Source organism: Tetrapisispora phaffii, chromosome 9 (genome assembly GCF_000236905.1).
Source record: "Tetrapisispora phaffii CBS 4417 chromosome 9, complete genome".
Classification (NCBI taxonomy): Eukaryota; Fungi; Ascomycota; class Saccharomycetes; order Saccharomycetales; family Saccharomycetaceae; genus Tetrapisispora; species Tetrapisispora phaffii.
This window is the reverse complement of record NC_016528.1, coordinates 413,471-434,480: the sequence shown is the minus strand read 5'-3', so window position 1 is coordinate 434,480 and position 21,010 is coordinate 413,471. Positions and strand designations below refer to the sequence as shown.

Genomic DNA, 21,010 nt, shown 5'->3' with positions numbered 1-21,010 from the left:
TTCTATTCCAGATTGTGTTATAATCATTTGTCTGTACATTGTTTTCCAAGACTTGGGTTCTCGCGCACGCACACACCTTTCTCCTTCTCTCGGGAGACAAATGCGGATCTCAATTGGATCTGAACACTCCTCTTCTCCCCGCCACTGACTATAGCATCCAAGGAGCAGACAAATGGACAGTGGTAGTGTCTATTTGTACCTCTTTAAATCCTTTTTAGGAGATTGTGACACGCCGACATACATTTTCTAGGGTGGTAAAAAGTCCATTTCGACATTGCCAAGAGTATACTGGGCGGTGTACAAATTGTACATGCAGCTATACCAAATGCACGTTAATGCAACAAACTTGTATAGCACCTGCCTTATTTAATGTCCGGATCTATTAAGAGGCTCGTGAAAAAGAAACGATCTTCTTCAATGACGGTTTCTTTTTTTCATTACTAAACAGTTCCGGACATATATACTTTTAAATAATGTGTTACTCTATCATTCGATGAGATCTCAGATCCGAGATGACTGTACTAACGAATCTATTCAAGTCCAGAAAGTCCAGTTATCGAAAAAAGGTAATAGTGTAATGCTTATCATGTTAAAAATTACTTACTGGTTAGACATAATGACAAACTACACATATTTTAAAAAAGTGGTTTCATGGATGTTATTTGTTCTTGTGATCATAAGTGTTTTCCTTGTGCTGGATTGAGAAACTGGTTAGCTAGTTACTGAAACAGTCTATTTATAAGTGGGCTAAAACACTGTCAACTGAGGAAACAGTGACGTCGGTAGCTGGGTTTTCTTCCTTACCAGCATAGACAACAACACCGTTCTTGACGACCAAGGCCCATCTACCGGACCAGAAGACATCGTCACCGACAGCCAATTCTAAGCCTAAGGATTTGATGAATTGGCAACCAGCATCACTACCAAACTTGAAGTGGGTGGTGTCTTTGACACCTAAGCTCTTGGCCCAAGCTTGGTTAGCGAATGGGTTGTCAACCGTCAAGACAACAACCTGGTCGGCTTTAGCTAATAATTCCTTTTGCTTGGAAATGTAACCTGGAATATGGGAGACAGAACAGGTTGGGGAGAAAGCAGCTGGAGCACCGGTAATGACAACAGTCTTGTTGTCTTTGATGAATTGAGCCCAGTTGATGTTGACTGGGAACTTACAAGCTTCTTGATCTTGGTCGGATGGTAAGATGGAAATGTATTGGAACTTGTAGCCTTTGGTTTCTAAAGGTTTGTTTTGTAAGGAAGCCATTTTTTAATTTAGATTATATTTGTTGACGGGGAGGGGGGTGTCTTTTTTTGGTTAAAGAATAATATAACTATAGAGTTGTTATTGTTTCTTTGTGATGTTTTTATTTTATATGTGATAATAAACTATTAAACAAGAACATTATGAATTGGCAATTAGATCAAATGATCATGCCCTTATATACCTTTTTTTTAATTTAAGATCCTGATACTAAAGCCCTTATTACACATTCACAATGTAATCTATCATCGACAAAAGCCATTGAACTCTTGATTTCCAACAAACATCAGCATGAAACCAATAGCTTGCAAACATTAAACAGTATCTATATTATATGAGGCTTCTTAGTAATATTAATTGCCTCATGTAACGTAAAAAAAAGGTGTGTGATTAAGGATACCATCACATTCAATATGAAGTAAATTTGAGGCTCATGCCAATTCCTATTTTCCTATTTACGGTGCCATCTATCAAATTCCATATTTCTTTAGTAGCCAATTGAACCTCTAGAAATTTAACATTTAGATAGATTTCAGTTCAATGAAATCATAATTACCTTAGTGTTTGTAGCGTTTCCGTTCGTTATGGTCGAGTCTTCTTTCTATTTACTCGTGATTATTAATAGTATGTGTGTGTTCGTTAACTCTCATTGATATAGGCCTTTTACGCGATTGTATACCGAATTGCTTGTTTTTGTTCTCTTACGTCTAGCCCGTTCTGTTCTCGCTGATATTGGTTGCCCATTTTTTCTCTGCGCATCATCAATTACAGCAGCACAGAGAGGAACGCAGCGTGGACACTGGCTTCTTGAAAATGGGTGTAAGCAGACAATCCCGGTAGTATCGTAAAGAGTTCAGTGAGACTAATTGCTAATTTTGTCTAGAAAACAGACGCACAGATTGATATACCATTACGTACGACGAATATATGCTTTTGTACGGTCTTTTCTCTTTTCTCTTTTCTCTCTAGACTAACGCCCCCCTTATAGCACGTGAAGGAAATTTGCATCCGTATACAATGATATATTGACCATATGATTTTTGATGTCACGTGGGATTTTCTAAAATTGTTTTTTTTTGAATTTTCATATTTAGTTCCATGAGCTACTTTTTCTTCAGTCATTAATCCTAGAAGGGCTTTCAAACACTAACCCAACAAGCCAAAACTATAAATATCAGAATTCAATGTAAAATATTGATCTGGAATACTATGTTCATATTTTATTTGTATGTGCTTATATGATTATATTTATGATATATGGTCATGGTGTATATAAATTAGTTTTATCATCCATCGAATATTCTAACCACAATCCTTGACAATTTTCAATAGATAACGGTTCCCATGCCGATACTCTTCCTGGAATGCAATTTCCTTGGCATCTCTTACTGCCAACTGGAGAAGCTGGGCAGTTTGTATATGGAGTGTGTAAGTAGCCGATGTCTTGGAACCAATGTATCTTCTTCTTATCTAAGAATAGGGCTAATGCCAGACTTCTAACTGGTGCATCCCCCCATCTTTCGTAATAAAACCCATCTTTTGAGTCTAAATATTCGACAAATTGCTCGTATGGCTTACTCCTCAAAAACTCTAAATTGGTAATTTCAAAATTGGTCCAGAAATGACATGTCGAATAGCCATTGGCAATCTCATAATTTTCTGGCTTTTGTCCATTGTCTTTCAACCATTCAAATGCACCATTAGGATCAATGTAATCAGGATGCATCTTTAGGAAATCCATTGTATGGTTCCACAAAGTTGCTACAGACTCAGGACTATCGTAGACGCTGATTGTATACCCATAATATTTATCATTCATTTCCATGAATTGAAATACGTCATATTCTATATCGCAGAACACCGAAGTGGATGGTTCTAATCTCCACGTATATTTATATTTTTTCACTAATGGATGTTTATAAAAATTTTTGGAAAAAAATCTACACATATTATGATATGATTCCTTTGCCATAAATTGAACATTTTTATTTTTTTCGATAGCTTCCTTGAATAAATCCCTATCAATATTATCAGGCATGTTCCAAACTTCGGGATCAATTTTACCAAATTCAATAATCCTATCTTTTGGTAGGATGTCTTTGATTCTAGTTACAAATTTATCACTAAAGTCCCCATCATTTAAGAAAACATATGGATAGTTGAACTTACTATTAAATCTTTCCTCTAATCTATTGATAGCTAGTACTAATTCTTTAAGATCTTCCTCACGAACTAATGATAAAATAGCTGCATTAGCTTTACCAGCTAATGGATCACCAGGACGCACTAAATTATCTATCTTAGGTTCAATAACTGGAGTTTTTAAAGTTTTTTTCATATAGCTCTCTTCTATCCCTATAGATATGATCTGCTTTTCCTTATCTTCTTCGCTATTGGTAATATTATCTATTAGTGGAGTATTTAGCCTCCTAAATATATTTTCATATTTTGTATCCATCCAACTATCTGGATTCGTTTCTTCTATAGCAGAGTCCTTATTAGCATCCGAACTAGCATCAAAAATTTGGAAACCTGGGAAAGACTCTAAGGGAATGTTTGCTAAATGTTCTTTGACCTTCTCATGATGATAGATGCCAATAGAAGCAGTAGCCAATATAATCAGTAGTATAATAATATACCTTGAGAGTCTTTTAGAAGGTGGGAAAAGTCTCATTTTTCCCCTGATGAATTAGTATTAGATGATTGTAATTAATCGTTAAGTCAATTCTTCAAGAAAGTTAATAAGAAATTATTTTAGAGACATACAAAAAATTGGATTTATTAACATTAAAAAATTGTAAACAATATTAACAATCATTGCTTTAATTCATCAAAAATTCAAGAATTTATTTAAGTATTTTGATGTTCCTTCAACTTCGGCAATTTTCAAGCGAAATTCACACATCTCGAATATTATTAAAAAACCTAAAACTTTCAATGGAATGGATGTCCTTGGACTTCTATATATGATAGTACATTAATTATAATTCTATCCCTTGGTTATCAACATTCTTAAAAGAATACTTGTGTAATAAAATAAATATATTTAAGAAACTGTATAACCTCATTCATGTATAGTGGTAATATAAAACAGCTGGTCATTTTATTATCAAAAAACGTTTCATTTGAAAGCTAACTTATTTTATTTAAAGTAGAAGAAGATTTAATTGCAATAATTCAAATAATTAAGGTGAGTTTTATATATAAGATAATTACAAACCGGAAAGCTTATAAAATAGGAATATCTTAATTATCATGCTATTACATAATCGTACACAAGTACTTATTGTCCTATAAATAAAAAATATACCAAATTTAAACATGGTTTTTTGATGATATTTAGTCACCAGAACTACCAAAACTTGAGGACCACCTTTCGTAATCATCAAGAGATTTACTGGAAACACTTTTTTTTATAATATTCAAAGCATTCAAAAAGTCTTCTTCTGTAACTCCTCTAATCGATGTAACATTTACATCTAATAGATTGCCTTCGAGCTCTCTAATAGGCCCCATTGCAGACTCTTTAGCTAAAGCTGTTATGTCTGACCCGGAGTATCCATCCAGATACTCCGCAATTTTAAGAAATTGTTCATCCGTAATATGATGTTTCTGATGCTGTAGTAACTTTTTAAGGTGATATAATCTCGTCTCTAACCCAGGTAAAGGAATATATAATCTTCTTGTAAATCTTCTCCGAGCTGCTTCATCAATCTCCCAAGGTAAATTTGTTGCTCCCAAAACTAAAACACGGTTATCTTCACTTTCATCATCAACTTCCTTTGTCGTTGCATTCGATATCGAGGACCATTTAATTAATAATTCTGTTTTAATACGTCTGGAAGATTCATTTTCATTCGCAGACCTTGATGTCAGCAGGGAATCTATTTCATCAATAAATATAATCGATGGTGCTAATTTCTTGGCTAAATAAAACAAAGCTTTTATTAACTTCTCAGACTCTCCAAGATACTTCGATAATAATGACGATGCACTTATGCTAAAAAATGTTGAATTTGATTCAGTTGCAACTGCCTTCGCTACCATAGTTTTGCCTGTCCCAGGTGGACCAAATAATAATAATCCACTTATTGGTTCTCTAAGACCCATAAATAAATCAGGTCTTAAAAATGGATATTCAACTGCCTCCTTTAATGCTTCTTTTGTGGAGTTTAAGCCAGCTATATCATCCCAATGAACCACATCATTTTGAACCAGTATATTATTTAAAATCAATTCGCAGGCTCCTTTATCAACACCAACAAGTGATTTCATTACTTGCGCTATTCTGATTTCTAATAAAGATTTTGTTGTATCCTCTTTTCCTCCAGTCATAGCAACGTTTCCATTCGTCTTGTTATCACTTATTAACTTACTTGGATTACCTTTCGTTTTTGGTTTTACACTTTGTTTACTTATTTTTCTTGTTTCTGAAATTAGATTCTCTTGTTTCGTTTTAGTAGCCACTTTATTCTGTGAGCTTATGGATTTTCCTTGAATTCCTACCTTGATTGCTTCATAGTTACTCTTTATTGCTTCACTGGATCGTGTTCTTCTCGGAAGTGATGTATTTTTAGATTTATTTATATTTGATCTCTCGACACCCGAATTTGAAGTCCAGGCCAAATTGGCAGCACGACCAATGTCGTGAATATCGAAAGAAGTCCTCTGTGAATTGATGTTATTTGTTTGATCATTAAGAGCTTTGGAAACCTCTAAAGATCGTCTAGTTAATTTTACATTAGAAGCTCTATCCATATTAGCACTCGGAGGAGGAGGAGGAGGAGGAAGAGACCCTGATCCTTTACTATTTTTTACAGTTGATTTTGGTTTTATAGGTTCCATAGCTTTACTTAAACTAGCATACTTATTAATCAATTTTTTCCTCTCAGTTTCTAATTTTTTTTCAAATTCTTTCTGTAACTCATTCCTTAACCTTAGTTCTATTGTTTTTTCCAATAAAACTTGTTTCTCTCTTTCATTTTTTATTTCATTGGTTTGCTTAATCTCTCTATATCTCCTTATCTCCCGAGCTTCCCTAAAGATGTATTCTTCTTCTTCGTCGTCCTTTTTGAAATTCGATTTATTTATACCCAACGCATTAAATTTTTGTAGAAAATTATATCGATTCCTATGTTCGAGAAGGAAAGCTTTACTATTCAATCTTGCGACCCTTATATCCTCATTTAGAATAAAAAAATCATCTATTATATGAGAAACTTCTGTATTTGCCCATGTTTCTCTGTTTAACAAATTGTCGCACTTGAAACAGTCCTCGATAACAAATAAACTTACATATAAATCATCCAGAAGTGAGGTTGTTGCCTTGTATAGTTTCGTTACATCATCGACAGACACATCAATTCCTTCTTCCATCTTAGCATACCTTATCTTTAGATTCCCATATTGTTTTTCTATAATAATATACAAAAGTTCTAACGCCTGCGTTAATGTAAATTGGTTAGGAATTGTGAATTTAGAATTCTTAATTAATGTTCTATTCACCATCTCTCTTCTCCTCTATATTTGAACACGGTTATGAATTATCTCTTATAGACCTAATCGAATTGTTTATAGTTCTCAGTAAGTAGATAGTTCAATTAAGGTAATCAACTAATTAATTTTATTCCCAAGTATAGTTACTATTATCCTTAACAATGAGAATATCATCACTTAGTTAAAAAAAGGTTCTGTTATAAACTGTTATGTGAAAGCCTGAATTTTTATATAAATAAACCTATTGCAGATTAGGGATGTGCAGGTTTCCATTTGATATTAAATTTCAACTTTGACATTTTCGGAACGAACTATTAAGAAATTTATATCAAAAGCTTACGCCAGGTAAAACGAGGAATACCAGGAACAGGAGAAGTAAAATAACTAAGTTAATGAATTAAATTAATGATAAATAATATTGAAATTAATTGAACAGTAAGCTACTTACTACAGGTTTTTTGGAAGAGATTGAGATACAGCACATTTATATTTATACATTCATCTAATTTCATTAACATTTTCATAGTTATTGTTACAATTAAGTTCTGCTACATAAGTTAGGTCATTACTATCTATCATTTATGCCATTATATACTTTACTTCCCAATAATAGTGAAAAATAGATTTATCAAAATTCATATTAAGTTTTTATGTCTGTGTGTTTTCTCTTACAGTATTTAATTTTTTCATCATCTGTCATTTGGTTGACGTCCCATGTCTTAAAATCTTTAAAAATGCATATTTCTTTTTTATCTTTTGACAAATTTCTAAAGAATAGAGATAATGAATTTAATGTCAATCCATTATTGATTCTAAACTTTTCTAGATCACCAACTAATATCTTTCTTATATCTTCTCTCGATTGATTGGGATTTTTGAACCGACCGTATTTCATACCTCTATCTATCTCAGTCTCAATGTAATCCATAATTATTCTTCTAGTGGGAAAAAAATGGGAGTCATCATGGACTTTCCAGCGTCTCCAGCCATATTTGTTAATAAGCTCAATCACAGATTCTTTACCGTTGAAACCAATGTACCATTCTGTATAAAGGTCCCAGATTGTCTTGTTATCTCTTGATAATTTGTATTTAATGTCAGCATTTGGGCTAGGCTTTATTGTATTGCCCTTTCCCAATTTTTTCTTATTCTTTTTCCTCGATTGTTTAGTTCTGCGATTCCCTCTGTCTGAATCACTTTTATTTGAAGTTGTTTTAACCATCTCGGAAGAAATCTCCAAGTTAATGTTATTGGATTCTTCACTATTATTAGTATTATTCCCAATGTCATCCGCAATTGCATTATCATTTGTAGCATCTAATAATATATTACGATTGTTTCCTATAGGAGCCTTCCTTGAAGTCCTGATAATTGGTTCAATTTCCATCGATTCACTCTCTGACTCTGCATTAGAAATAGCACTATCCTCATTATCCTCATCATCATCGTCATTGCCATCATCATCACCATCATCATCATCATCACCATCATCATCATCATCATCATCATCATCGTCATCATCGTCATCATCATCATCATCATCATCATCGTCATCATCATCATTATCATTATCATTATCATCAATTTTGTCAGTTTTATTAACTGCTACAGCAACATTCATCACAGTATTGTTACCATAACCACCATGACCAACTCCAATAGCATTACCATTATCCACTGTACGACTTTGATAATTATTAGCTTCACTTTTATCATCATTTTTTTCTTGATATTTTGGTGTGTTAATGGAGGAAGATAATAATGCATCCAAAGCAGTTCTTGAAGGAGTTTGCTTATCTGCCAATTTCATTCTTTTATTAACTAATGAGATGTAGTTCAAATCATTTGAATTATTGCTTGGAGGTGGAGAAAACATATTACTTCGACTTTGAGTTGAAACTGAATATGGGTGCGGTGACATTTTTTCTGAGATCCCATTTATGTTAATATTCATATTATTATTACTATTATAGTTTTTTTCGTTGTTGTTGACATCTGCATTTATGCTTAAAACATTCTTTAAACCTCTACTTAACCCATCCTGTTGCATTTGATAATCTAACCTTTGATTATTGCTTCCCATAGAAAATATATTTTGATTTTCTTGAACATTCTGTGGTATTCTATTGCCATTATTATAATTTGAAGCAATATTAATAGTGCCATTGTTCCCATTCAAATTATTGTTGAACCCATTAGATTGCTGTTTCATTTCTTCAATATATTGTATCAAGTTATTTAATAAGTTTTGATTTATGTTATTCTTATCTAATATAATCAGACCGTTGTCATTTTTGTTTTGATTATTGTAAAAGCTATTATTAAAATTGTCAAGGTTTTTCGGATTGTTATTATTATTACCATTATTTCTGTTATTATTGTAATTAGTCAATAATTCTTTTTGAGTCTCTAAAATCTGATTACAAACTTTATTAACAATATTTAAATCTGATTTTATCATGGAAATCTGTTGATTTAATCTGACATTCTCTGTAGTCAGATTTTTTGCTAAATTTAAAATATTAACTTCTAATTTATGTGGTGAATCGATAATATCATCATTAGTCACATTTGGCAATAAATTGGAAAAATTAACGTGCGCAATGTCATTGTTTGTCATATTAATGATACCAGATGAACTCTTATTATCACTATGCAAAGTCATATAATTATTATTATTATTATTATTATTATTATTATTATTATTATTATTATTATTATTATTATTATTATTATTATTATTATTATTATTATTCTTGTCATTATTATTATTATTTTCTATCGAATGAGTTGCCATTACCAAAAATAAGCCACCGCTTTTATTATTATCTTTATAGTGATTATTAGTTGTAGTAGTATTACTTGAATAGTTATAATTTGAAGGTTGGCTGTTGGTATAATTATTACTATTATGATTATTTGTATTTGAATTAGAATCCATAAAATTCAATTTTTCATTTTTTTCAAAACTCTTGAAAGTTTCAGTGAAGAAAAGATCTGGTACTAATTTTTTTATAAAAGATATAAGATTTGGTAAGTTTGAATTCCCATTTAAGATCAAATACCGTATATCTTGTATTATCGTCTTACCCATGAATTTAAAAAGCTCACATAGAGAATTTAGTTTATAATTATCCTTATCTAAAATCTTTATATCATTGTCAAATTGTTTCAACCAAGGATAAACAATATATATTAATTCATCGGCTACTTCAAAATCTTGATCTCTTTGTAATTTTGTATTAATATCATTAACAGATGTATTTGGAGAGCTTTTATTTAAATAATTCAAAGCAACAATAGACAAATAATCTGGTTCTAATAGATGAATATCTTGATAGTCATTTATTGTAATTGAATTGTTAATACTTGAAAATCTTATTAGGAAATTAACTGATAGTGCAAATATTGGACATTTTGAAATATCCTCATCTCTTGAAATTGTATTAAAATACTCATAAGGCGTATTTGAATTATTATCATTCAACCTTCTCAACGTTAATGAGTTTGGGAAAGTTTGATCAACAATTAAATCAATTAATTTTAAACTGCTTAAATCATGAAATTTTTTAACTTTAAAACATATTTGAAAAATATATTGAGCAATTGAATAAAAATTCTTTGAAATCTCATCTATTTGGGCACTATCATTATTTCCATTATAATTTAAAGTTTTATCCTGTTTATAAATCAATGCTTGTAAATAGTTAGTACTTGGATCCTTTGAAGTATTATTAGTATTATTATTAGTGTTATTGTTTATGAATGTTTTAGCTAATTCAGTTAAATCATTCAAATACATAGATTTTCCTGGAAGTTTTTTCCTATTTAATAAAGGCAATTCAATATTAGACAGAGAACTGGTTAGTTTGTTATTGCTATTATTGTTTGTGTTGTGATTACTAGTATCTGCTAAAACATCAAAATGATGTCTCAAATTATTGTCTGCATTATTAGTAATACTATTATAGTCAATACTTGTATTATAAAAATTCAAATCCATATTCTTTCCTTAATCAAATAAATAACACACGCTTACAACAGTAGAGAAATATACTTTTTTAACTTATGATATGATTCAATATCTATATCTATTCAACTTTTCCTTTATAATCTTTATAAATACATTATCATTTGTATTTAGACTACTTTTTTTTAAAAAATTTCAAAAAAAAATTTAACCGCCCAGCTATTTTTCGATCCTTATTACCTTTCTTTTTATTTTAAATTTTTAATCTATCCAAAGAAAATAGAATATGTATATATTGGAAGGTTAAAACAGCAATTCAACAAAAAGATATGAGTACTGTATTGAATAAAATAGATAATGTAATCTTGAAGATCAGGATCTGATTCAGTTACACTAGTTAACTTTTCCTTCTTCTTCTTTTTTTATTTTTGTTTTATTGTTGTAATTGCGAAAAGACCATTATTTATTTAATGCAATTAAAAGCTAATAATCAACAGTTCATATATACTAACGTTTTAAAGGATTGATTTTTGTACATATAAATTCTGTAAAGAGTAATTGATAAAATGGACAACATGTTTGGTAGACATGTTTTTGAAAATTTTGAAGTCTTTTTTTTCCTGGAATGGCATCATGCTCTCTTTTCAATGACAACAACATAATACTTAAATTTATAATAAATAGTTAAACGTATACATACCATCATGAGTTATTATTATTATTATTATTATTATTATTACACTATTCTATATCTAACGATAAAAATATAGTATGATATCTTTTTTCAATTTTTATTCACTATTATTATTTTTACTTAATGGTATTAACAGTATAGTGACAAAAAATCAATATGACACACTATTGGATAGATATGAATGTAAGCACTTTCTGTGTCAACTATGATACAATGAAAGACTTGAATATAATAATAGAGATAGACAGACTAATACAATTTAAGGTTACTTACTTACTAGTAAGTCCATTATAATGACAATGAAGAGAGTATAAGGCCAGCATTAATAGAAGTGACAACAACCACTAATTGAGAATAAGCTAGGGTATAATACAAAAAATTGCAAGTTAGATAAAGAGAGAAAGAAAGAAGTAGAGAGAGGTTAGTGTGTGACAAATCAAATAGTATATATAAAGTGCTAGCTTCTTGTTTTAAGGAAAGTTTATTTGTATGCTCTGGAATGCGAAAAGTCAAGGGAAAAATAATATATTTTCGGGAATTTAATGAAAACACAGGAAGTTCAACCCATATATATATGATTCCAAAAAATAAAACAACAAACAACAAGCAAACAAAAATAAGATAGTAATAAAACATATTTGATAAAGGTGGAAAATTTTATGATATCTGTTTTTCGTAGAATAATGTCCGTACAATGATAGGTAACAAATAAAACAGACTTCTGTACACTGTACTGTGCTATATCGTACTTGTGTATTTTGTATGGTGGGTCTTTTTTCTCTTTAAAGTGATAACTAAACGGGCTTCCCGTAAGTTGAAGAGAATAAATAAAAAGTAAAAAATAGGAAGCCCAGGGCTTGTACTTGACACAGAAACCATTTCCTCCTTGTCTTTGCGAACAAGTATGGAATGGCGGGTAAAATTTGGTTTACCCGCCATTCCAAACGTATGATAGCGACACGATACAAACAAAAAAAGGTTTTTCTCCATTTCATTTTAATTGCACGTGATGGTTAATGAAAGTTGTAATATTTATAATTTTTCGTTAATTATCAAACATTCAATATTTTGATTAATTAATTTATCTGAAAATGTAATACATAATAAACTTGTGCACATATAGTATTGCAAAAACATATATAGTGATGAATTGAATGTGATATTTGAATTTAAAGGTTGAATAGTTAAAATTGCTAGAAGAACTCTTCTTATAACGATTTTAATTACTACTGTTAACTATACGTATATATATTTATATTCTTTGTTTCCTCTAATCCATTTGTAGAATTGATACGAATAAGGTACACTACTAGGTTTAAAATCATTTGTTCATGAATCATGTCCCGAGTGAACGGAAATACGGGTAAGGACGTCAACAATGTTGCTGATAAATATATAGCTGGGAGTTCAATGGCAGGAATGAATAATCTCCCTTCAAAAACAGTTCCTGGCAAACGGATTCCAAATAAAATGGTACCAAGTAAGACTGTGCCTGGGAAGCGCATACCAGGAAAGAGTATTCCAGGTAAGACTATCGCAGGCAAGACTGTGGTAGGGAACTCAATGGTTCAAAATAATCCGTCAATGCCCAATGCAAATAAAATTAGAGGCGATAATACTACTCCTGCTGATAAGAATTTTACACTACAGGCAAATAATCCAAATGTTAATGACAAGGTTAGACAAGGAAACACCATCAATAACAACAAAAACAATAATGCAAGGAATAATAACATGGAGAACAACCAATCCCAACTCCATAGCCAATATCCTTCTAATGATATCAATAGATTACTATTGGAATTTCTAAACAAAAAGGGGTTTCATAGAATGGAAGTGATGTTAAGAACAGAGAGTTCAAGAACTTTAACACCACATAATTACAATTCTCCAGCATTACCTAAATACTCTAATTTTATCTCACCAGAAGAGAATTCACAGCTCCTTTCAAAATACAAGTCGACAATTAGACCGGTTACAAATCCGTATCAATCAACTCCCACAAAGAGAGATTCGGAAGGTAATCCGATTCGCAATAAATCAGGCGATTCTATTAATGTAGACGATTATAGAACATATCTTAGAAGTTTTATCTTACTGAAAAATTGGATTTCAAAAAGTTTATCAATTCATAAACCAATTCTAACTGATTTAGTTTTATATCCAGTATTTGTCATTATGTTGATAAAATTTTACAGATTAAAAAATATTGAAATATTGAAGAAATTTTATGAAGAAAACGTTAAATTAGTCATTGGAGAAAGTAATAAATTAATAATAATAAATCTATATGACGATTTAATTAAATCATCCAATGATAACTTAGAAGATGAAAAAAAAGAAAAAACCAATGAATTCGATCAATATAATTTCCAAATTTCCATATCACAACAGTTGTTTTTTTCTCTAATATCACACTTAATGAATAATTATAAACTTGGTGGCCAGATTATTCTGGGTTGTATTTTTAGTAGAATTGAAGTTCAATTAGTTCAATCGTTAAAGAATAATTCAATTGAGTTAGTGAAGCATAATCATGAAAATGAAACTAAAGACTCTAAACAAGTCCAATCAGACCATACTTTCGAGAATCTTTCAAAAGAGGGAGAAGAAATATCCAAAACAGAAGCTTCTGAAAAACTAGAGAATGAGAGTGGTAACGACCTTAACATCAAAGCTGATAAAGAGAACGACGAAGCAGCTACAGACGAAAATATTCAAGACGATGATATTGCTGATAAAGACGAAAAAGTTAAATCTGAAATTCAGGTGGATGAAAAAACTAGCAATTCTGAAGTAAAAGTGAACGAAGATGATAGGAATTCTCCAATTAATAATGACAAGAAAGTGAACAGTGGTGAAAAGGGAGAACAACGGCCAATGAAAGAACCTAAGAGTGAAGGCAATGCTAATTTAAACCCAAACAATGAAAAAAATGCAGCTCCTGAAGATCAGAATGAAGCTCATACATCTTTGCAGAGATCAAAAGAAGACTTGGAGAAGGAGTCTGAGTCTAGAGTTTTAGAAAACGAATTGAATGACAAGCACAGAATGCAAGTTGATGATAATAAAGAAAAAGAAAATGCAGAGAAGGAAAACAAGGATACTCTAACAGAATCACTACCATCATCCTCTGATCTTCAAGATGAGATGAATGGGGCAAACCAAGTAAATGATAATACTGAAGATGTAGTCAATGTGAAAAAATCTCCAAACTCTCTTGAACAGTCAGTGTATATTCAAGATAAAGAAGACCCTTCAAATGATAATTCGAATGCCACTGTGAATCTGAATACAAAAACTGCAACAAAAGAGTCCATAAAATCGACAATTTCTGTATCGAAACTTCAAGGCAAAATAAAAAAATTCCAAGAATTAGCAAAATCATTACATTATCTAGGCTGTCAAACTTCACTCCCAAGTGTTAGCATGTATACTTATACTAATACTGAAAAGAATATGTCATCTCTTGACTTTAGCAGTGATTATACACTAGCGGCTACAGGATTTCAAGACAGTTACATAAAAATTTGGTCTTTGGAAGGTACTTCAATTAATGAAAATGAACAGAATTATAGTCAAATCAATTCAATATTTAAAACTTTGGTTGGTCATTCCGATGCTGTATATTCCGTTAATTTCAGTCCATGTAATAGATTTTTACTTTCTGGTTCTGGAGATAAAACTGCAAGACTTTGGTCTACGGACACGTATAAAGGATTAGTGTCATATAAAGGCCATGAAAAACCAATTTGGGATGTGAACTTTTCACCTACTGGTAACAATTTATTTGCCACAGCCTCGAGTGATAATACTGCAAGAGTATGGTCATGCGATCGTGTATACCCTGTTAGGATATTAGCTGGTCATTTGAGTGACGTTGATTGTGTTTCTTTTCATCCAAATGGCCAGTATGTATTTACAGGTTCCAGCGATAAGACAAGCAGAATGTGGGATTTAAGCAGTGGTGACTCAGTCAGATTATTTATCGGACACTCTTCTGCTGTTACGGCAACTGCAGTTTCACCGGATGGCAGATGGTTGTCTACAGCCAATGAAGATGGTACCATTACTGTTTGGGATATTGGAAGTGGAAAAAAGCTAAAAAGCATGCGTGGTCATGGTAAGAATTCTATCTATTCATTATCTTATAACAAGACTGGTAATATTTTAGTAAGTTCTGGTGCTGATAATTCTGTAAGAGTTTGGGACATTAAGAAAAATACCCATGAGCCAAGTTTAGAACCAGAGGAAATATATCCAGGATTAGGGAATGACAACGTTACATCTATGAATCAAGACATCAAAGAATATGGTAGACGCAGAACAATTGTGGCTACCAATGATTTGATGGCCACCTATTTCACTAAAAAAACGCCTGTATATAAAGTTAAATATACTTCAGCAAATCTATTATTAGCTGGTGGAGCATCAATTGCTTAATGTAATGTTATATGCATATCTATGATTATAGTATTAATATATATATAGATGATAAACAAGTTCAGTCTAATATAGGTTTTTTTGCATCCCAACTAGTCAATAACGCTTCCTTACTAGATGTATTTGCATCATCTAGCATTCTATAATGAACCTGCCAATATATAAACCATTTGGGTAGTAGCCATATATACAAAAGGGTAGTTAATGTAATACAAAATGTATACATCCAGCCCAAAGCGTGTGTTATAAACATATAAGCAAAACTGTTCGAAAGCATAAATAATACTGTGGATGATATTAACAGATTTGGCAATACGACATTAATCTGAATGCATAAAAATAAAAAGCAGAATACATGTGTTGAAGTTGACAATCTTGATGATAGGATACTAACCACTGCGACCAACAAATTAGTAGAAACATTTGAAGTTTTAATTTCTTTTGAACTTGATATTGAACTAATGTACCAAAGTGTTAACCAAAAAGACAATGTCCATACTGAATCAGAAGCAGTCGTCTTAGATAATGATTTTAAAATGGGTGAAAGTGTTAACATACTAAATATTATTATAATGACTGATTTTAAATTTAACAATGAAGATAATTGATCCTTATCATGTTCTTTGAATAAAACAATTGATGCAATAACTGATGTTACGAGAACTGTAACGACAGTTGGGTCTTTATCGTAGATGTAAATGTATGCAAAAATGATATAAATAATTGAAGTGTTTAACACTGTTTGAAAAAAATTTAGGAAATCAGATCGTACAACCCTGTAGTTTTCTACTGATAAATAAGGAGAATTGGCATAATCTAATTTTTTGTTTTCATAGTCCTTCACTTTCTCCAAAAACTTCTGATCTGTATAATTATCAGGATAATCCTGCTGTAACCATAGTAATCTTTTCCATTCTACTTTCCCCATATTACACAGTCTAGCTTTCTTATTTATTCACCTAGTAATATCCTTAAAGGTTTAACAACCATGTTTCTGATATAACTTTAAGATCGAAGCTAGTTAAGTTACAAACATCTCTTAAAATAGATTTTTTCTGCGTGCTAGTGAAAAATGAAAATAACAGGTACGATATAAAAAAGAGAGGTTTGGGATCAATCATAATATTTTAGAAATCGACGAGTTGGCACTTAGTCATCTCATTCCAAACTTTAGTAATGATCTGGTTATAAACGTAACATTATGTGTTAATGAATGTTATTTTTTGCTTTCATGTGTTTTAGGAATTTGTATATTTTGCAGACCGCACAGTTTTGTAATTACTTCTTTACCTCTGCGAACAAATGTGGATGGGTTATAAGATAAATTTCTTACATTCAACGGGGCAAAACCATTTGGATTCCATTCTTCTTCATAGAAAATGCTTTTGTCTCCAAGTTTGACGACATCATTAGTTGTATTGTGTTTCTGTGTATTTGTGATGCTTTCGGAATCAAAATCGGAACCAAATGATTCTTTACTACTTAAATGTTTCTCTGCACTGATATTAGTAGCATTTCGTCTTTTTTCTTTCGAATCTAAATTCAATATCTTTCTTTTCTTAGTGACTTTAGGTTGATCCTTTCTATTCTGACTGGTCGATGACATATCTGAATACGTACGATTCGATGATTTCCTTAAAAACCTGAACTACAAAATACAGGAAGGTATTTTTACGGTACTATATATATATATATATATATCATATAAACACATCAATACACTGTTTTATAATTATAAGCCTTTGCAAAATAGCTAGTGATTGTTAGAAAAGGCCATCGCATACTTATTCCTTACTTCTTTATCAACAGAAAATGTGATACTTTTTCTATCTTAAACTCAATTCCGACAACTTGAGAAAATGACATTGTAATCATCAGAAATTAATCAGTAATCAGTATAAACAACTTTATATATAACGAAGAAAAGAAAATAGTAAATTTTAATGTTAACAATTGTTTTAATTTAAATACAATTATATATATAATAGGTGAATAACGATGAGTCAATTCTATATGAAAATAACAATCGAGTGAATTAGATGAAAGTTTCGTATGGAACTGGAGCTAAAGTTTGTGGAACATTACCTTCGGTGGAAACGATACGAGATTCTCTTGGACCAGCTGGTTGTCTCTTTAATTGGACAGCAACACCTTGAGCCTTAGCTTCAGCCTTCTTGGCAGCGTTAGACTTAACTCTGTCCAAAAATTCTTGTCTACACTTGGAGTGCTTGACATGTTCAACTCTTAAACTTAATCTCTTTTCGATGTATCTGTTACCAACCATCTTGTTAATGATGACACCGACAGAGGACTTGGTAACGTTGTAAACGACACCGGTCTTACCTTGGTAGAACTTGTGTGGCATACCCTTTTGGATGGAACCGTTGGCTTTGATGTCGACAATGTCACCAACCTTGTAGACCTTCAAGTAAGTTGACAATGCAATAGCACCGTGCTTTCTGAAGTCACGTTGGAACATGTAACGAGTACGAGATCTGTAACCGTGTCTAAATTATAAATCATAAAAAGTGATAAGAAAAAAATCACAAATTATTAAAATGTTAGTAAACTTGCTTTAATTTTGAATGGAATATAACACATTGCCCAAAATATCATCGGTATATTTGAAAGAGTTTATGACTTCATTATCAAATTCTTTTAATTTCCAAACAATCCTTTCATTATTTTTGAGTTGATTCAGTTTTCAGACTTAATATATCAAACAAGATCATCTGAAATCTCAAAAGCATTTTAAACGTTCAATATACTTGTTATCAAACAAAGAGACGAACTTGTGAAAGTGATAAGACTCAACCAAAATCATCCGACCTTCCACAATCAGCCCATTATTTTTGTTTTAATTAACATTATTTATCAATAAATGTTTTTAATACAGTATATCCTTTTATCAACGATGACACAGTAATTTGGTCTATTTATTCTACAAATTGATAAATATGACTATTCGAATATACTAATCGATATCATGACAATTGTTTTCATTTTGGTATAATTATTCATTTTATAACATACGATTTACCCATTTTTGATTATAGTTCTTGTAGTTGGTGTCTTTAGACTGGATGGTATAGAACAAGTGTAACTTATTTTTAACAATTTTTTTATAATGCAAGATATGCAAATTGTGGTCTCACTATTGTCAAATGAATTATATTAATCGTTTGACCAAATCTTGATACAGTTGCTTTCCATATTAGACATTAGCATGGAAGAATTATCAAGGTGAATATTATTTACTGATAAAATTTACATAGTAGAAATTGGGCATCGGTGCTTATGAAACTTAATTATTCACTTGAACTGTTTGTATTTTAGGCTTGGTTTTTTGTTTGGTTTATAATTGCATCACTTGAATACTTCGCTTTTGAAAATTATTTCACAGACAGCGAAAAAACAACAATAAACACCAAAAAAAAAGTATTTTTTTGAAAGCGAATAAATATGTTTAGCTACATTTCCAGAAATGTGTGGGTGTAACAGTCACACAAAATCAGTACATATTTAAAGCTGTATGTCTAGATATACTCCATTAAACAAATAAAGTAATATGATTTAAGCTAACTATAACTATATTTCCATTAATACAAGGAAATAATGAATAATATCTATAATTAGAAAATGAAATAAATGAATTAAAGTCAAATGGAAATTATATAGTTGATAACCCTAGATTTATGTAATTATTTATTCTTCTTCTTCTTCAGCAGCTTCTTCAGAGGCAGCAGCGTTACCAGCTCTCTTTCTGGCAACTCTACCTGGTCTGGCACCACCAAATGGAGAAGTAGCAGCAAAGTCAATGTTCTTTTCAGAGTCTAATCTGACCATGAAAGATGGGATGTTGACGATTTGCTTACCGACAGCAATATGTCTTTGAGTGATTAAAACTCTGGCGTGATGAACAGACTTAGCTAAACCTAACTTGTAGACTTGAGTTTGTAATCTTCTTTCCAAGAAATCTTCGATCTTTAAAGCTAAAACGTAATCTAACTTCTTCTTGTCTTCAGATAAAACACCAACTCTGACTAATCTTCTGATTAAAGCATTACCTTCGAATAATCTCTTTGGATCTTTTTCATCTCTGGTTAACAAATCTCTAGCAGCTCTTCTGATCTTAGATAATTGGAAAGAAATTCTGTAAATTTCTCTCTTGTTCTTTAGACCGAATTCACCAGCTAACTTTAATTCAGCATCCAAACGAGAAGATTCGTATGGTCTCTTTGGGGTAGAGTAAGTCTTAGAGTAGGTTCTTGGAGCTCCTAATTAACATATAATAGATTTCGAAATGTTGCATGTAAACATTAGAAATGCAATATAGGTTAGTAAAAGATGATGATAAACAAATATTTTATACAGCGAGAATACAATTATAAATAAGAAGGTATAAGAGTCGACATGAATTCAAATGTTTGAGAAAAATACAACGAAAGAATAAAAATGATTCATGAAGTCAGGAACATCCCTTACATTACTGCTGTTGTTCAAAACCTGTTAGCTTAGAAAACAAACAAATTGCAGACATATTCCAATTCAATTCAATATTAATTCAATTCAAAATAGTGAAAATAATTTGGAAACGCATCTTATATGGAACTGAAGTGTCGGGAATTCAGACCATTTAAGAAAGAATGCAAAAACAATGTTTTATAAAATCATGATATATCTATTCTTTTCAATGTATTTCTTCAAATATTCAAATTCATGAGGACCCGAACCTCTTATTATAACTGAAGCTACTAATAAACTTAATAAAATTCACATTATAACATACTTGGCATATTGTCTTAGTTACTTGCTTGATTTGAGTATAAAAGAATATTAACTATGAGCAAATACTAAACATATACATACACATATATAACATAAATTAAATACTTTTATATATCTGTATATATATATATAGATAATTTCAAGTACAAATAATATCACTTTGCGATGGATGTGAGTTTAATTGTAGACTTAACACTAATAATTAATTAGAAAGAGATTCTTTCCACATTGTCAAACATCTCCTTCTATTTTCATTGTCTCTAGCCAGGAAACTTTTCTGTCTGGAGAGAGAAATGAAGGAAAAAAAACAGTTTTCCCTTTAGCCGAAGAGAGATTATGTATTGTATTCATGGGAAAAGGA

At 31.1% G+C, this 21,010-nt stretch overlaps 9 protein-coding genes across 9 annotated transcripts; 1 reads left to right on the top strand and 8 right to left on the bottom strand.

Annotated features, from left to right (window-relative positions):
* Nucleotides 1-736: 736 nt before the first annotated feature.
* Nucleotides 737-1,261, bottom strand: AHP1 (thioredoxin peroxidase AHP1; the record flags this gene model as incomplete). Its single annotated transcript, XM_003687082.1, has 1 exon — nt 737-1,261. The coding sequence occupies one exon, from the start codon at nt 1,259-1,261 to the stop codon at nt 737-739; it is 525 nt and encodes a 174-aa protein (XP_003687130.1).
* A 1,258-nt stretch (nt 1,262-2,519) lies between these two features.
* KTR4 (putative mannosyltransferase) lies at nt 2,520-3,932 on the bottom strand (the record flags this gene model as incomplete). Its single annotated transcript, XM_003687081.1, has 1 exon — nt 2,520-3,932. The coding sequence occupies one exon, from the start codon at nt 3,930-3,932 to the stop codon at nt 2,520-2,522; it is 1,413 nt and encodes a 470-aa protein (XP_003687129.1).
* Nucleotides 3,933-4,597: 665 nt separating this feature from the next.
* YTA6 (putative AAA family ATPase YTA6) lies at nt 4,598-6,766 on the bottom strand (the record flags this gene model as incomplete). The annotated part of the gene is made up of 1 exon (XM_003687080.1): nt 4,598-6,766. The coding sequence occupies one exon, from the start codon at nt 6,764-6,766 to the stop codon at nt 4,598-4,600; it is 2,169 nt and encodes a 722-aa protein (XP_003687128.1).
* Nucleotides 6,767-7,394: 628 nt separating this feature from the next.
* On the bottom strand, nt 7,395-10,757 carry GCR1 (transcription regulator GCR1; the record flags this gene model as incomplete). The annotated part of the gene is made up of 1 exon (XM_003687079.1): nt 7,395-10,757. One exon carries the CDS (start codon nt 10,755-10,757, stop codon nt 7,395-7,397), a length of 3,363 nt encoding a protein of 1,120 aa, XP_003687127.1.
* A 1,999-nt stretch (nt 10,758-12,756) lies between these two features.
* TPHA0I01880 (uncharacterized protein) lies at nt 12,757-15,861 on the top strand (the record flags this gene model as incomplete). The annotated part of the gene is made up of 1 exon (XM_003687078.1): nt 12,757-15,861. The coding sequence occupies one exon, from the start codon at nt 12,757-12,759 to the stop codon at nt 15,859-15,861; it is 3,105 nt and encodes a 1,034-aa protein (XP_003687126.1).
* Nucleotides 15,862-15,922: 61 nt separating this feature from the next.
* Nucleotides 15,923-16,789, bottom strand: GPI2 (phosphatidylinositol N-acetylglucosaminyltransferase; the record flags this gene model as incomplete). Its single annotated transcript, XM_003687077.1, has 1 exon — nt 15,923-16,789. One exon carries the CDS (start codon nt 16,787-16,789, stop codon nt 15,923-15,925), a length of 867 nt encoding a protein of 288 aa, XP_003687125.1.
* Nucleotides 16,790-17,077: 288 nt separating this feature from the next.
* On the bottom strand, nt 17,078-17,467 carry AIM4 (Aim4p; the record flags this gene model as incomplete). Its single annotated transcript, XM_003687076.1, has 1 exon — nt 17,078-17,467. One exon carries the CDS (start codon nt 17,465-17,467, stop codon nt 17,078-17,080), a length of 390 nt encoding a protein of 129 aa, XP_003687124.1.
* Nucleotides 17,468-17,896: 429 nt separating this feature from the next.
* TPHA0I01850 (60S ribosomal protein eL21) lies at nt 17,897-18,905 on the bottom strand (the record flags this gene model as incomplete). Its single annotated transcript, XM_003687075.1, has 2 exons — nt 17,897-18,368; nt 18,895-18,905. The coding sequence occupies 2 exons, from the start codon at nt 18,903-18,905 to the stop codon at nt 17,897-17,899; spliced, it is 483 nt and encodes a 160-aa protein (XP_003687123.1).
* Nucleotides 18,906-19,566: 661 nt separating this feature from the next.
* TPHA0I01840 (40S ribosomal protein uS4) lies at nt 19,567-20,657 on the bottom strand (the record flags this gene model as incomplete). The annotated part of the gene is made up of 2 exons (XM_003687074.1): nt 19,567-20,138; nt 20,651-20,657. The coding sequence occupies 2 exons, from the start codon at nt 20,655-20,657 to the stop codon at nt 19,567-19,569; spliced, it is 579 nt and encodes a 192-aa protein (XP_003687122.1).
* Between the last annotated feature and the right edge of the window lie 353 nt (nt 20,658-21,010).